Genomic DNA, 16,204 nt, shown 5'->3' on the forward strand with positions numbered 1-16,204 from the left:
ATATATATATATATACACACAAGGCTGTGTTTACACAGGCAGCACAATTCTGATCTTTTGGCTAATTATTGACAAGAGCTGATCTGATTGATCAAGTTAGTTTAAAAAGATCAGAATTGTGCTGCCTGTGTAAACTTGGCCTAAAGGTCTTTTACATGCACATTCAAGCTGTCAGTCCAATATTATTTTGAAAGTAGTTTAATGATTGTTTACAAGTCAAATAATATATATTTTTTACTTATTGTACAAAAATACATTTTTTTTTTTTCTTAAACAGCTTGTCATTGTTTATGTGCAGAGGACAATTGTCTTCCATAAGTTAGGAGAAATTCAAGTATGTTTACAACAATGCTACACATTACAATAGACTTGGAGGTAGGCCTATAATTCTATTAGGTTATATACATTCAGAGGTCTTCATTGAGGTAAAAGTGTATTGCAATCAGTGTGCAACAAGTTATTTGTTTTGGATAATTCATAAATAAGATAAATTTTTTATCTTGCGTGATTTTAAAGTAATTTAATTCATACCCAAATCAATGTGTAAAATAATATTGTGTTAAGCTTCAAGGTGTAGAAGGTCCAGTGCAGTCAATTCTGTTCGTCTTTTAAATTCTATTGTGCTGATGAAACTAACACTGTAAAAGTATGAAAACATTTGATCAGTGTTTTCCTGATAGTTGCTGGTTGAAAATACAATCTACACAGGACCTTCTGATCAGCAGGTTTGCATAGGCGGGAGTTTTGACTTTCCATGGTGATGTCACCATGCGGTTAATTGGCTAATACACCATGACCTATAAGAGTTCCAAACTTCTCTGCCAATAACGGCTAGTTTTCAGTTTACCCTTCCGACTCAGACCACTCCCAGACAGTCCTAGCAAAATTCTAGCTTGAGAAAGTTTTGTGCTAAAAAGCAATTTTTTCCAATTTTAATGGAAATCTATTACAGTAAGGTACTTTGTTAAGTAGAAATGATTTGATGGTGATATAAAAACAGCTGCACTGGGCCTTAAAAGGTGCAACCAGTACTGCACAGACACACATGCAGAACTATTGTGTGTTTGTGAATTGTGAAAAGGCTTGTGCAATACATGCAAGTAAACATTTCTCAACATACGGTATAACATTGAGCTCCCAAAAGCAGTGTTTACATATATGTATGTTATGTTTTCTTCTGTTCCACACCATGTTACATTTGACATGGAATATGATTTGATGTTGTGGTAAAGTTTGTAAATGCCAAGTGGGGTTGCTTCTGCTGTACTAGTGGGTTGAGGCCTACATATAACTTTAATTCATCATATTTGAATTCAAGCACATTTTATATTTGTTTTGCCTCCCCATTTAGATTTCAAGACTCACATGAAAGCAGTGGCTTATACTCATTTGCTAAGTGAACTATCCTGGTTAAAATTAAATACAATTTTACAGCTACCAAAGCATATTTGGGGCTATTGAATTGAGTTTGAATACATAATAATCAAGCAAGGCACCCTCTACTCAGTTGGCAAAAGATGAGTCAGTCAGGAGACAAGCCAACCAGTCCACTACTCTACTGACAGCAGCCGCTGCATGGCCTAGGCTTGGGTTACAACCATGTGACTGGCTGCATGGGGGAGGCGAGACTGCGTTTTTAGGAGCGCGACACTAGGGCTTACTATTTCTGATACCGAAATAGCCCACAGTCAGGTGGAACCTTACACATTGTGCTCGAGTTACAATTTGACCAAAACACAGTGGATAAGACGCACGTGTAAGGAACGGAAAGTGCATTTCAGTGGGGGGTTTTTTTGTCCTAAGATTTAGCAAAAATATGTACAAAGTTATATCGTTTTTTTTTTTTTACACTCGTAGGTACATGTAAACATCTGTGTGACTTGGTATGCTTCCTTGTTGCATCCTTGTCTTGACAGTAGTGCGTGCCCATGTCAAATGGCTGTGGGCTTTTCTCCATCTCTGAGCTGTGAGGGTAGAGAAATTGTAGTAGTTTACATTGAAATAAAACCGTTGAAATACTATTGATTGGGATGGCTGTTATGGAATTGCTCTAATGTTAAATAAAGTACTGGCCCGTTATCTAAATGTAGCCAAATCCCATCCATTTTATTTTGTGGAGATTACGTGCAGTCTTCCATGATAGCCCACAGCCTGTCAACCAATATATACTGATTTATTTTGAGGACTCACCGTTTTCCTCTGGTTACTGAGACAGAAAGTGCATATGGGCCTTAGCGGGGGGCTGCTGCTACTGCTGTTGGTGCTGCTCTGCAGGATGCTGTGGTACCTGAGACAGGGCTGTCCGTCCAAACACTCGTCCCCCAGCAGCAGCACGTTGGCAAGGTGGGAGATGTAGCTGGACGCCAGGCGCAGCGTCTCGATCTTGGACAGTTTCCTGTCTGCCGGTTCTGTGGGGATGAGGGTGCGCAGCGCGGTGAACGCCGTGTTCACGCTGTGGGTCCTGTCCCGTTCCCGCGCGTTGGCTGCCTGTCTCTGTTTGCTAACGCCGGGCAGACGCCTGCTGCACCCCCTCTCCCTCTGCCTGGCTCCCTCCCGGCACCCTCCCTGAGGGCTACAGCCACCGCCCGTCGACTTGTTGTCGGAGCTCTCCTCGCTTCCGCTATCCAGCTCGTCCAGGTCGGAGGGGAAACCGTCCGGCGCGGCACCCTGTTCGCTCCCTGTGGACTTCATGGTGGACCTGACTGGGTGTCTAAGGCGGGGGACTGAGCTGGGGTCTGCAACTGTGTCTTTTTCATGGCGCAGCCGACTGCTGCCAACCACTTTATAAAAGCAGAGTGAAAATAGCACCTGGGACCAGCTGCCGCCGTGTGATCCGGTGACTGGGGGTGGGGGATCCTGCGCTAACTGGGCTCACGCCATTCCCTTGGCAGAGCAGCATGCCATTTCTTGAATAACGGATCCGTTCTGGGCCCGGTCACCATGCATGCGGCCTCTGGAAAAGGAAAGACAGGTGGAGGCTAGAGAGGAGAGGCCACCTGTCGTGGTTCTTTGGGTGCTAGAGGTTTATATATATAACCCCCCCCCCCTCCCCCCACAGAGAGCCAGCACACTCCCACTTTGCTCCTAACCCCTGCCCCTTGACCCCTAACCCTTCCATGTTTGCAGATCTGTAAGGTGGACGCAATATGGTGGAAGCTTGACCATTACACTGCTTATACTTATCCAGCCCCTTCAGGGAGGGGTCAGGGTGTGACAGTGCAGATGCACTACATTAACCTTCTCCCACTCTCAGCCCAGGTAAAGACATGGTCATGCTGTGACTCTCTACTCCCGCCTTCATCACAAACCATCATTTTCTCATCTCCTGTTTCCTGGAAGTCTTTCGTCTTCTCCCGCTGACTCAAACGCCGGTCCCACTACCGGAAGCCTCAACAGCGTACACACATTCGCACAAACTTCTATTGCACGCAAAGGTGCAAAGGTCCCGAAATGATGATAATGCAAATCTGGACATAGTAAAAACATTCATCCGGTTTACGTTAGACCACTGTGTCAGTCAAATGACTGGTATTTAAAACACGTGGCACAGTTTCACGTTCGGATGTGTGTTCCTAGAAATCCTGTCAGTATGATTTGGTGAAGCGTTTCGGGGGAAGTGCTACTTCGTTACAGCATGTCAACAACTCTCAGAACTCAAATTCAAACTCAGTTTAAACCCCAGCGAAGGAATTACTACTTGGTCTTAGAGTCATGACACCAGCTTTAGCGCCCGCCGACCAGGACCGTGAGTGAATAGTCCAGGTGTACCGGTCACCCTCCAGCTGTTCCTCCAACCCATGGCAGTCTCCCCATAACCTGTGCCGTCTTTAGCCTTGATATAAATATCTGTAAATGCACAAGTCACTTATATAGTGTTACTTCAGTAAACTTTAACATCATCATACCAAGATTTTCGTCATGATACCAACAATAGTTTGTGTTCCCGAGAGCAATGTAAGTTGTGTGAAAATAGAATTCTAATCACAGCAATTTCATATCAATACGTTTGAATGATTTCAAAGGGCCAACTGAGCTAATCAATGCAGCCATAAATTGTGGAATTGAAAATATAAAAAATTGGGGGAGTTGATTTGTATGTGTATTGTCAAGTTGTTGTTTTGGTATTTCAGGTCTACACGATGGGTTATATAGCAATAGACTGCATGTCATCACTAGATGGCAATGTAGCACTGGTGTGGAACTACAGTACTACGAGACATTTTGACAGAAGTACTTTTGACAGCCTTTCTTTGTGTAGGTGGGCACGGGCATATATGCACAGGAATGGTGCTGTGTCAGCCGTGTGTGGGCTGTGTGTGTGTGACAGCACATTGGTTGACATACTAGTGACAAGTGCGTGACATGTTTGACGCAGCAGCTCTGTCACTAACACTGTTGACAGAGGGAGAGCTCAGAGGCAAACTGCTCCTGAGAGAGAGAGAGGGGGAACAGAGAGAGGAGAGGGATAGGGGAGAGAACCACAGGAGGTGGGAGAGAGGAGAGCGAGAGAGGAGGAAAGAGGAGAAAGAGAGGGAGAGGAGAGGAGAGGAGGGGGCTGAGAGATTCAAGGAACAAGGTGCAGGCCTACATGGTTGTCTGTCGGTGCTAAAAGAGAAGTGTGGTTAGGTGTAGTTTAGCTTTTTCTTTCATTTAGTAGGGTCATTAGCAACAGCTGCTTCTCCCCTTTGCTTCTGGACCATTATGCAACACTAGGAAACTTTGCACCTCCCAAATCACTTTGATTATTGGTAACTATGAAGGGTTTAGAGAGATCAGACAGTGAGAGGGGGGACTGACAGAGTGAAAAGAGAGAGAATAAAATAAAATACATTTGTATTTGTCACATGCGTCGTAAACAACATGTGCGGACTAACAGTGAAATTGTAATTTACGGATCATTTTCCAACAATGCAGAGTTAAACATAAAAAATAGAAGTAGTGGCACAAGGAATAAATACACATCGAATAACGAATAACAATAACGAGTAAAAATAACATGGCTATTTACAGGCTGTACCAGTACTGAGTCGATGTGAAGGGGTAAGAGGTAATTGAGGTAGCTATGTATATATAGGTATAGTGACTAGGCGGGGTAAAGTGACTAGGCAACAGGATAGATAACAGACAGTAGCAGCAGCGCATGTGTTAAGTGTGAAAGTCTGTGTGTGTGTGTTTGTGTGTGAGTGAGTGTGGTGTCAGTATGCATGTGTGCGCATGTTAAGAGAGAGAGAGTGTGTGTGTGTGTGTGTGTGTGTGTGTGTGTGTGTGTGTGTGTGTGTGTGTGTGTGTGTGTGTGTGTGTGTGTGTGTGTGTGTGTGTGTGTGTGCTTGCTTTGACGGATGTACATATTTCAGATCTTAGAGAGGAATGCTGATCCAGAGGAGGTGCTCCTCAAATTCCTCAGAAGGAAAGGCACTTCTCCTCAACAAAATAACAACACCTTTTTTATGTAAATAACAGCACATAATGTCTATGTTCATCAAATGTAATTTTATTGGTCACATACACATATTTAGCATATGTTATTGCGGGTGTAGCAAAATGCTTGTGTGTGTGTTGGGGTTTCAGTGTAAGTATGTGTGAGTGTGTGGGTAGTCCAGTTTGTGTGCATAGAGTCAGTGCAACAGAGTTAGTGCGAAAAAGGGTCAATGCAGATAGTCCAGGTAGCGATTTGATTAGCTATTTAGCAGTCTTGTTTAGCAGTCTTATGGCTTGGGGTAGAAGCTGTTCACGGTGCTGTTGGTTCCAGACTTGGTGCACTGGTATTGCTTGCTGTGCAGTTGCAGAGCGAACACACTATGGCTGGAGTGGCTGGAGTCTTTGACAATTTTTTGGGGCCTTCCTCTGACACCACCTGGTGTAGAGGTCCTGGATGGCAGGAAGCTTGGCCCCAGTGATGTACTGGGCCGTACGCACCACCCTCTGTAGCGCCTTTGCAGTCGGGTGGCTTGCAGTTGCCGTACCAAGTGGTGATGCAGCCAGTCAAGATGCTCTCAGTGGTGCAGCTGTAGAACTGTTGAGGATCTGACAGAGACAGTCAGACAGAGACAGTCAGATAGACACAGTCAGACAGAGACAGTCAGACAGACACAGTCAGACAGACACAGTCAGACAGACACAGTCAGACAGAGACAGTCAGATAGACACAGTCAGACAGAGACAGTCAGACAGACACAGTCAGACAGAGACAGTCAGACAGACACAGTCAGACAGAGACAGTCAGACAGAGACAATCAGACACAATCAGACAGAGACAGTCAGACAGAGACAGTCAGACAGAGACAGTCAGACAGAGACAGTCAGACAGACACAGTCAGACAGACACAGTCAGACAGAGACAGTCAGACAGAGACAATCAGACACAATCAGACAGAGACAGTCAGACAGAGACAGTCAGACAGACACAGTCAGACAGAGACAGACACAATCAGACAGACAGAGACAGTCAGACAGACACAGTCAGACAGAGACAGTCAGAGAGAGACAGTCAGACAGAGACAGTCAGACAGACAGTCAGAGAGAGACAGTCAGAGAGAGACAGTCAGACAGACACAGTCAGACAGAGACAGTCAGACAGAGACAGTCAGAGAGAGACAGTCAGACAGACACAGTCAGAGAGAGACAGTCAGACAGAGACAGTCAGACAGAGACATTCAGAGAGAGACAGTCAGAGAGAGACAGTCAGAGAGAGACAGTCAGACAGAGACAGTCAGACAGAGACAGTCAGACAGACACAGTCAGACAGAGACAGTCAGACAGACACAGTCAGACAGAGACAGTCAGACAGAGACAGTCAGACAGAGACAGTCAGACAGACACAGTCAGACAGAGACAGTCAGAGAGAGACAGTCAGACAGAGACAGTCAGACAGACACAGTCAGACAGACACAGTCAGACAGAGACAGTCAGACAGAGACAGTCAGACAGAGACAGAAAGGGAAGTTCTGACTAAATTTGTTGGAGAGGAAGATACGTTGTCATTTCTGTGACAAAATGAACAGTGTTTTTATTTAATGCAAGCAATTCTGTTATTCCAAAATAAATACATTTCCATAAACTAATATCTTTCAGGATCTTGTGAGGGATAAACAGCAGAGAATACAACAGTAATTTCCATCACAAAGTTTGTTTCGCTTCTCAAAGTTTTAACTGTGAGAGACCATCGCTGAGGGTGGATCTCAGGCTTTCCCGTGATATTTATCATCCAGGAGTTAGTGAGGTTGCTACAGAATTATTCGGAACACTATTTCAAAAGCAGAGGCTGCTTGTTTGGGTTCAACTAGAATTAGCTGCCAGTATGCAGAGTACGGGGGATTAGAACAAAGATACGCAAACATCAACTGACTTGCAAAAAGACTAATCCTACTGAGCTCAAACAGGGCAACTAAGACTCATTTTAATGAGATTTGAAAACCAACGACAAAAGGCTGCTGGAGCAGAATAGCCTGTCGTAATTGGCTCATAGTTGATGCAGTTTGGTGGTGGTTTTATCTGTTTAATCCCCATTTCCTCCTCATCCTCCACCTCCAGTGACTCACATAGTGAATGTCTGTGGCCCCTGGGCTAGGTGAGGCATCCCTCTAACCCCTGTCCCCCTAACTCCCTCACTGCATCATTACCAGGGGCCTCATTTATAAATGGTTTGGTATGCACAGATTTGATCATAAATTGTTCATGGATATTACAAAAGGTGTACCACAGGGGTCAGTACTGGGACCTGCTCTCTTTACTATTTATGTAAATAATAATGGTATATCTGTTAAAACTTGTATTATTCATCTGTATGCAAACAAGACTGTCATGTACGTCATTGCCCCAACTGTTGACCAGGCTTTGTTAGAGCTGCACAAAGCAAAAGGGGACCATCGCGCTCTTCCAGAAGCGTGGCTGGTGTGTGAAACCCATGAAATCAGACAAACAAAAGGTGTGATGGGACCGCATTCAAAAAGATGTTGCATAAAGCTTACTTAATGTGTAAAAGTAAGCTTTATGGGACATATTTTTGAGTGCGGACCCATCACACCTTTTGTGTGTTAGAGCTGCAATCTGACCTTGTTACCTTACAGAAAGCCTTGGTTGGCTTAAAACTTGTACTTATTGCAGGAAGGACTAAATATATGTTGTTCTCTAGTTCTCACAAGAATGTTTCAGATGGACTACATATTTATTCATTGGACGGTTTGACAAAGACTTAATGCTTAAAAAACATACGGATGACCTAGTTAAAAAGCTAAGATTTAAAGTGGGCTCCTTTTTTATAAATACAATTGAAGACAGAAGTTTACGTACACTTAGGTTGGAGTCATTAAAACTCGTTTTTCAACCACTCGACAAATTTCATGTTAACAAACTATAGTTTTGGCAAGTCGGTTAGGACATCTACTTTGTGCATGACACAAGTAATTTTTCCAACAATTGTTTACAGACAGATTATTTCACTTATTTCATTATTTCACTATATCACAATTCCATTGGGTCAGAAGTTTACATACAGTAAGTTGACTGTGCCTTTAAAAAGCTTGGAAAATTCCAGAAAATTATGTCATGGCTTTAGAAGCTTCTGATAGGCTAATTGACATCATTTGAGTCATTTGGAGGTGTACCTGTGGATGTATTTCAAGGCCTACCTTCAAACTCAGTGCCTCTTTGCTTGACATCATGGGAAAATCAAAAGAAATCAACCAAGACCTCAGAAAACAATTGTAGACCTCCACAAGTCTGGTTCATCCTTGGGAGCAATTTCCAAACGCCTGAAGGTACCACGTTCATCTGTACAAACAATAGGACGCAAGTATAAACACCATGGGACCACGCTGCCATCATACCGCTCAGGAAGGAGACGTGTTCTGTCTCCTAGAGATGAACGTACTTTGGTGCGAAAAGTGCAAATCAATCCCAGAACAACGGCAAAGGACCCTGTGAAGATGCTGGAGGAAACAGGTACAAAAGTATCTATATCCACAGTAAAACGAGTACTATATCGACATAACCTGAAAGGCCGCTCAGCAAGGAAGAAGCCACTGCTCCAAAACCACCATAAAAAGCCAGACAACGGTTTGCCACTGCACATGGGGACAAACATCATACTTTTTGAAGAAATGTCCTCTGGTCTGATGAAACAAAAATAGAACTGTCTGGCCATAATGACCATCGTTATATTTGGAGGAAAAAGGGGGAGGCTTGCAAGCCGAAGAACACCATCCCAACTGTGAAGCACGGGGGTGGCAGCATCATGTTGTGGGGGTGCTTTGCTGCAGGAGGGACAGGTGCACTTCACAAAATAGATGGCATCATGAGGGAGGAAAATGATGTGGATATATTGAAGCAACATCTCAAGGCATCAGTCAGGAAGTTAAAGCTTGGTTGCAAATGGGTCTTCCAAATGGACAATGACCCCAAGCATATTTCAAAATGGCTTAAGGACAACAAAGCCAAGGTATTGGAGTGGCCAACACAAAGCCCTGACCTCAATCCTATAGAAAATTTGTGGGCAGAACTGAAAAAGTGTGTGCGAGCAAGGAGGCCTACAAACCTGACTCAGTTACACCAGCTCTGTCAGGAGGAATGGGCCAAAATTGTGGGAAGCTTGTGGAAGTCTACCCGAAATGTTTGACCCAAGCTAAACAATTTAAAGGCAATGCTAAATACTAATTGAGTGTATGTAAACTTCTGACCCACTGGGAATGTGATGAAAGAAATAAAAGCTGAAATAAATCATTCCCTCTACTATTATTCTGACATTTCACATTCTTAAAATAAAGTGGTGATCCTAACTGACCTAAGACAGGGAATGTTTACTAGGATATAAATATCAGGAATTGTGAAAACTGAGTTTAAATGTATTTGGCTAAGGTGTATGTAAACTTCCGACTTCAACTGTAGATCTTGCCTCTCCCTAAATAGCAGGAAGCAGGATGTATTGTCAACCTTCTTGCTAGTTCTTGATTATGGGGACACCGTTTACCAGATTGCAGCAGTCACTACTCTACTCTCTTTTGGATGCCGTCTACCATAGGGACATTTGTTTTATCACTGGTGACAGTTTTAATACTCATCACTGCATCCTTTATCAAAAGGTTGGCTGGTCCTCATTGAAGTCCCATAGATCAATTCATTACTCCCTATTTGTTCACAAATCCCTACTACACAAGCTTTCAACTTACCTAACTTTGTTGTTAAAGTATAAAAATAAAAAAAACACGAGAGACCAAACCATGGTTGGTTAACTCTTGAGATTTCTCAGGGCTCCACCGAATTAGGTAAATCAGCTTTTAGTTTTAATGCACCTCATTACTGGAACCAACTGCAAAATACACTGGAATTGGATGCTCTGATGCCGCATAGGGAAAATGTAAATATTGATTGGGGAACGATTTGCTGTGGAATATGGCTGTTTTCTTGATTGTTTGTTGTGCTGTATTTTAGTTTGTTTTTCTGATTTCCATTTGATTTGGTCTATTGTATGTGCAGATTGTTTGTGCAGGGCTCCTTTGCGAAAGAGACCCTGATCTCAATGGTGACCTGTTTAAATAAAGCTCAAATGAAAAATATAGACATTACACAAACCACATTTCTTCTCACATTTTAAGAAATGAATTGTATGCAGAATGAGAATCAAGACTATGTATTGTACATAACAAATGGACTTTAATATCATACATTGCCTGGGTTTGATTTGTGAGTAATACAAAACCTATTTGATGATATGTACAACAGCTTAAAATTATAAAACATCAAACAACCAAATAAATAACAATTCCAAGTGAGTTTTTAGTTTGATCGTAAACTGCCAACTTGGTGAGTTTGTTCCACAGTATACAGGACTGTTTTGTGCTTTGTTTTAATCTTGTAAAAAAGCCAGACTTTAATAGATAAAATACAGTATTATTGGTTCTAAGAAAAACAATTATACAAATGTTATACATATATTGGTCATGTACAGATCATAATCTTTGGAATTGTGACTATTATTTTGAAGAAACAAAAGCCATGGGCATTGAGAATCCAAATATTCAGTGTGGTGGTACCATTAGGAGTATCATTGTCTTGTTTCAGCCCAGCATCTTCAGTACATAGTTCACAGTCCTGCATCAGCCTCGTGGAATTGGGAGCTGAAAAAACACCATACATATTTTGGCCACACTTATTCCACCGTGCATTCATACAGTCTTGAAATGGACCAGCCAATGCAAAAGAGTGGAAAAGCCCCCATCAACAAGATATTCCTGACTTTCAAGCCTAAACTTGGTGCTCAGCTTTCAAATTATATCCCCAATTTCCTCTCTTGATTCCAGTCACAGTAAGTGTTGGGGTGATGTATCTACTTACCTTATGGGAACACAGGACCCCTGAATATCCTTTCCTGCAGGCACAGACATTAGGGCGGATACAACGGCTCCCGTAAAGACACGTCTGTTCACAGAGTGCTGTAGAAATGACAGAGAAATCACAACGTGGCATTGAGAGAGAGAAAGAGAGAGAGAGAGAGGCAGCAGGTGAGGGACAAGTCCTATATCAGCCTAGCATCCTAATAATGACATCGTCATAATGACAGAACTGACACTAATCTCTCTCCACTCATATTACCACCCTGAGGATTCTGGGTAAGTCCCAGAGAGGGGCCAAAATGGAGCCATGACAACACAGTTACCATAATCATCCCATCAAACCTCTGAATCATTACCATGCATAACTAAATGCGAATACTGGGACTGAGTCTGCCTTTGAATTTAAGGCAGGAATGACTTTATTATACACTTGAATACCCCTGTGTGGACTGAATTTTATAGATTTTATTACGCCGTATACTTGGGAGATTTACTTACAGCTATTAGTGGTTTGATAGAAAGAAATAAATAGGGCTGAGGCAGTGTAAACAGATAAACAGAAATGATGAATCATCTTTACGGACGGTGACTTCACTATAAAGGGAGTTAAGTACTTCCGTTCCTCTCATGACTCCCGAGTCATTCTTCAAAGTCATGTATTGGCTGCTTAATGCTGGGATGCTGAACAAGCTCATGCAGGAACTACTAGTGAACCTCTGATGAGATGTAGCTGTTAGTGTTTGTGTGTGTAACAAACACACAGCGCATTTGTTTACGTGGTTGTGGTTCTTGTTGTTGCTGCTGCTGCTATGACCAGATGATAAAAGTTGTTAACGGAGAGCTTCTTAAGTAAGCATGGTGGGGGTGAGAGTGAGCTGACGAGGGACGTTTTAGAGACATATGAAACTGGCAATAAACGTCAATAAAAGAGAACTATTGTAAAATATACTGTGTCCATAAAAATGTATATAGTGTGTATAACCTGGAAGTAGAAGCCGAAGGGTTGTTGTCCACTAGTTTACTCCAATTAGGGGAGGGGTGGTAGGGTCAGGGGAACATAATAAAGGAAATAAAATACAATTTAAATAAATATATGGGGGATTGGAAATGATGCAGACAATTACATTGATGGAAGCCACAATCGATCTGCATTATTAAAGCTGATCTACCCCCTTAGAAAAGAAATAAATAAATAAAGATGTTTATCAGCGGTAACTCCGGGGGAATAACCACCGTCTAAATCGGTATCTCATTGGTATCACAAACCAGCCCAGGACTGTCTAGAGCTGGTCTCAGGAGTCACCAGAGGAGGCTGGTGGGAGGAGCTATAGGAGGACGGGCTCATTGTAATGGCTGGAATGGATTAAATGGAACAGTGTCAAACACATCAAACATAAGGAAACCTCAGGTTTGACCTCTAGCCATTAAAATGAGCCTGTCCTCCTATAGCTCCCCCCCACCAGCCTCCTCTGGTCTACACCTAACAATGTAATTGTCGTAGAGACTTGGCCTACGCCAGACACACATAACAGGGGAAGGAGACAGAACATTGATCACAGAGAGAGTTCCACTCTCCACAGAAGAACTAGGGTGGTGGGATGCAATTAACAGATGATTTCAGATAGTTAACCTAAACACACCATTCTCTTCAGAGAGGAAGTAAGTGTGTGTGTGTGTGTGTGTGTGTGTGTGTGTGTGTGTGTGTGTGTGTGTGTGTGTGTGTGTGTGTGTGTGTGTGTGTGTGTGTGTGTGTGCGCGCGTGCGTGCACGAGCAGGCTCGCGTATGTAGGCATACTTACGGACTTGGCATAGCATGCCCTGCCAGCCTGGAGGACAGTGGCAAGCGTTATGGCCAACACACTCTCCTCCATTCAGACACTTCTGTAGACAAGCGGCTGAGGAGCGACAACACAACGTCAATCAATTCACTGCTGATGAATGAGTTAGCTATGGCTTATGAATGTTCTAAATGTATTGTTATGAATGTGTTATGAAGTCCTTATGTAGGAACCATTGAAATAAATAGAGTGTTACCAGAAAATCTTTTGGTATGTTATAATTGTGTCCATATTGTGCTATAAACAGCCTTGTACAAAGCGCTTTACAAGCTGGTAACATTCTATGTGACTACCTGCTGCTATTAAATGCTTGTTTGTGAGGGCATGACACAGCATGCCGTCGGTGAACCACTACACATCCCAAACGCCATGATTAATTGTTTCCGTACGCACATGCCTCCACAGCTAGCGTGGAGGCATCTGTTTACAGGTAGCGGTCCTACGTGAGCCTACTTCTGTTTATCGCACCGCTTTCCTCTCCATCCAGATGGACAGGCACACACATCTGGACCCACGCACCGCCCGCCGTTCACACACATGGGCTCACATACGCCTGCGTAAGGGAGGGAGGGAGGGTGGGATGGAGCGGGAGAGACTAGAACTTACCATCTCAGTCATGCATATTGACCAGGAATAACTATCCACAGTATCTCACACGGCAGAGAGAGATTTTCGACTGACCGATGCATTTACTGTACCTGATAGGCGTCATCAATGCAGTGGAGAGGACAGCCAGTTCTACCATGAGCACATTGCCGAAGCTATCGCGGCACTAATAACCCATTAGCAGCAGGTTGGTAATGTATAGCTAAATTAAAACCTTAACGTAAAAACCCCTGCATGCATCACTACTCTTAGTCAATAGCACTCCATAGCATCAATTTGACTAAACCCAGTCTCCACATGAAGCTCTGAAATGTTGGTTCCTGCTCCCTCGGGCGGAGCCTCTTACTGGGTGCATCCATCAAATGCTCCCCTCATCCATATGGCTCAATTTACCCGCCAATATGCTGTACATTAACAAGGCTCTGGAATTAACTGGCTCCACTGTGTTGAGGGCACTTTGTCAGACTGACACGCATATGGTGGTGGGTAATAGATGACGAGGAGGAGGAGGAGGAGGAGGAGGGGTAGAGGACGAAGAGAGGAGAGGGAGGCCATGGAGGAGAAGGAGGTGGCGTGGCTTTGCTCACTTTTTTCACCGCGCCACCCGGTGTATCCCTCGGCGTAGGAGCAGACGCTGTTCCTCATGCATACGCCCCCGTTCTTACAGGGAGGGCGGCAGACAGCTGGGAAACAGCAAGAGATTGAAAGAGAGGGGAGAGATGGAGAAAGAGAGCGATAAAGAGAGGCGGGGAGCGATGGAGGTAAGAGAGAGTGGGGGGAGAGAGAGAGAGAGAGCGAGAGGCAGGGAGCGATGGAGGGGAGAGAGAGAGAGAGTGGGGGGGAGAGAGAGAGTGGGGGGGAAGAAAGAGAAAGAGAGAGAGAGAGAGAGAGAGAGAGGTGGGAGAGAAAGAGATGTACCTGTCAATCTATTGTCTATTGGATTAGTTTTCCTTTCATCCAACAAGTAAATACACAAGTCAAAACTCCCACAGCAGGCCCATGACTCTGTGCGTCGTCAGGACAGTATGTGGACAAGGACATGGGCAGACTGAATGGTGTGTGTGTGGCTCATCTGGTAAGGGTGTGATGCTAGCAATGCCAAGGTTGTGGAGACCACACACTAAAAATGTATGCAACCACTTTACTGTAAGTCACGTTGGATAAAAGTGTCTCCTAAGTGCAACAATTAAATGAAGAGTGTAATTTACCGTTTTGACACTGGGCGCCGTAGAAGCCCTGGGGACAGCCACAGGTGTTCAGACGAAGACAAGTCCCTCCGTTCAGACACGTAGGGGAGCACACAGCTGGAGGACAGACACTCAGAACGGTCAACCAATCAACTGACCAATCAATCAATCCATCAAATGTGTTTATAAAGGCCTTCATACATCGACAGTTGTCACACAGTGCTTTACAGTAGCCCAACCTAGACCCCAAAGAGCAAGCAGAAGGACAGAAGAACACACCAGGAAGGGTAGCTGCTGCATGCGCAACAGCTAATGGGGAGACTAATAAACTAAAAGAAAGTGCCCAGGACCAGAGCTGTACCTGTCTCACAGGAGGGTCCGGTCCAGCCAGGCAGACAGGAACACTCGTCAGGAGACACACACTCTCCTCATTTGTGACAGTGGTGGTTACACACCACTGCGGAACAGATAGGTGGGATAGCGTGAGCAACACAGAGATACCATATAATTGTAAGGTTCTACCTGGATTTTTGTGAAAACTGAGTTGTTGACGTAGCATTGTTCTGGAATGTTCTACACCTATATAGTATACCCTAATTCATGTTGTTAAGTTACAAAGAATACAAGATCATTTTTTTCTTCTTCACACCATTCAAAACAATGAGGGTTCGGAACTTTACAGCTAATTATCTCAGAATCATATTTTGGCAGATAAAACCATATAATTCCAATGTCTCGATATCACTAGAGTGGTTCATGTCATAAACGTTTCTAACTCTAGCAATACAGTCCCATTTCATTCTGTGGTGAGGAGGGACACAGCCTTGGCAGTAACGCCATTGGTTTGCCAAGTCCAATCCAATTTCAATGTGAGTAACCTGACAAAGATCCATCTTGGAATAAAAGACTAATTAAGGGTTGCAAATCAAATCAAATGTTATTTGTCACGTGCGCCAAATACAACAGGTGTAGACCTTACCGTGAAATGCTTACTTACAAGCCCTTAACCAACAATGCAGTTCAAGAAAGAGTTAAGAAAATATTTACTAAATAAACTAAAGTAATTTTTTTTATAGAAAAGTAACACAATAAAATAACAATAACGAGGCTATATACAGGGGGTACCGGTACTGAGTCAATGTGCGGGGGTACAGGTTAGTTGAGGTAATTTGTAGGTAGGGGTAAAGTGACTATGCATAGATAATAAACAGTGAGTAGCAGCAGTGTAAAAACAAAGGGCGGGGGC

The 16,204-nt window shown here is 43.5% G+C and overlaps 2 protein-coding genes across 2 annotated transcripts in view; both read right to left on the reverse strand.

The window, feature by feature from the left end:
- Positions 1 to 84: 84 nt before the first annotated feature.
- On the reverse strand, positions 85 to 2,750 carry LOC115179872 (transcription factor 15-like). Its single transcript, XM_029741758.1, has 2 exons — positions 2,191 to 2,750; positions 85 to 1,964 (listed from the first exon to the last, which is right to left on the reverse strand). Exons 1-2 carry the CDS (start codon positions 2,689 to 2,691, stop codon positions 1,932 to 1,934), a joined length of 534 nt encoding a protein of 177 aa, XP_029597618.1. The 5' UTR covers positions 2,692 to 2,750; the 3' UTR covers positions 85 to 1,931.
- A 7,877-nt stretch (positions 2,751 to 10,627) lies between these two features.
- Positions 10,628 to 16,204, reverse strand: part of LOC115179271 (von Willebrand factor D and EGF domain-containing protein-like) — a 54,376-nt gene continuing 48,799 nt past the window's right edge. The window contains 6 exon segments of the mRNA XM_029740649.1: positions 10,628 to 11,111; positions 11,329 to 11,426; positions 13,127 to 13,222; positions 14,359 to 14,454; positions 14,980 to 15,075; positions 15,320 to 15,415. Of these exon segments, the coding sequence (XP_029596509.1) occupies positions 11,091 to 11,111; positions 11,329 to 11,426; positions 13,127 to 13,222; positions 14,359 to 14,454; positions 14,980 to 15,075; positions 15,320 to 15,415 (503 nt within the window). The 3' untranslated portion in view covers positions 10,628 to 11,090.

Source organism: Salmo trutta, chromosome 39, assembly GCF_901001165.1.
Source record: "Salmo trutta chromosome 39, fSalTru1.1, whole genome shotgun sequence".
Classification (NCBI taxonomy): domain Eukaryota; kingdom Metazoa; phylum Chordata; class Actinopteri; order Salmoniformes; family Salmonidae; genus Salmo; species Salmo trutta.

Excerpts from the sequence above, each read along its gene's own strand:
- LOC115179872 (XM_029741758.1), bottom strand. The coding sequence starts at position 2,691 with ATGAAGTCCACAGGGAGCGAACAGGGTGCCGCGCCGGACGGTTTCCCC. Across the intron at positions 1,965-2,190 it reads TCAGTAACCAGAGGAAAACG|CTCAGAGATGGAGAAAAGCC; the intron begins GTGAGTCCTCAA and ends CTACCCTCACAG.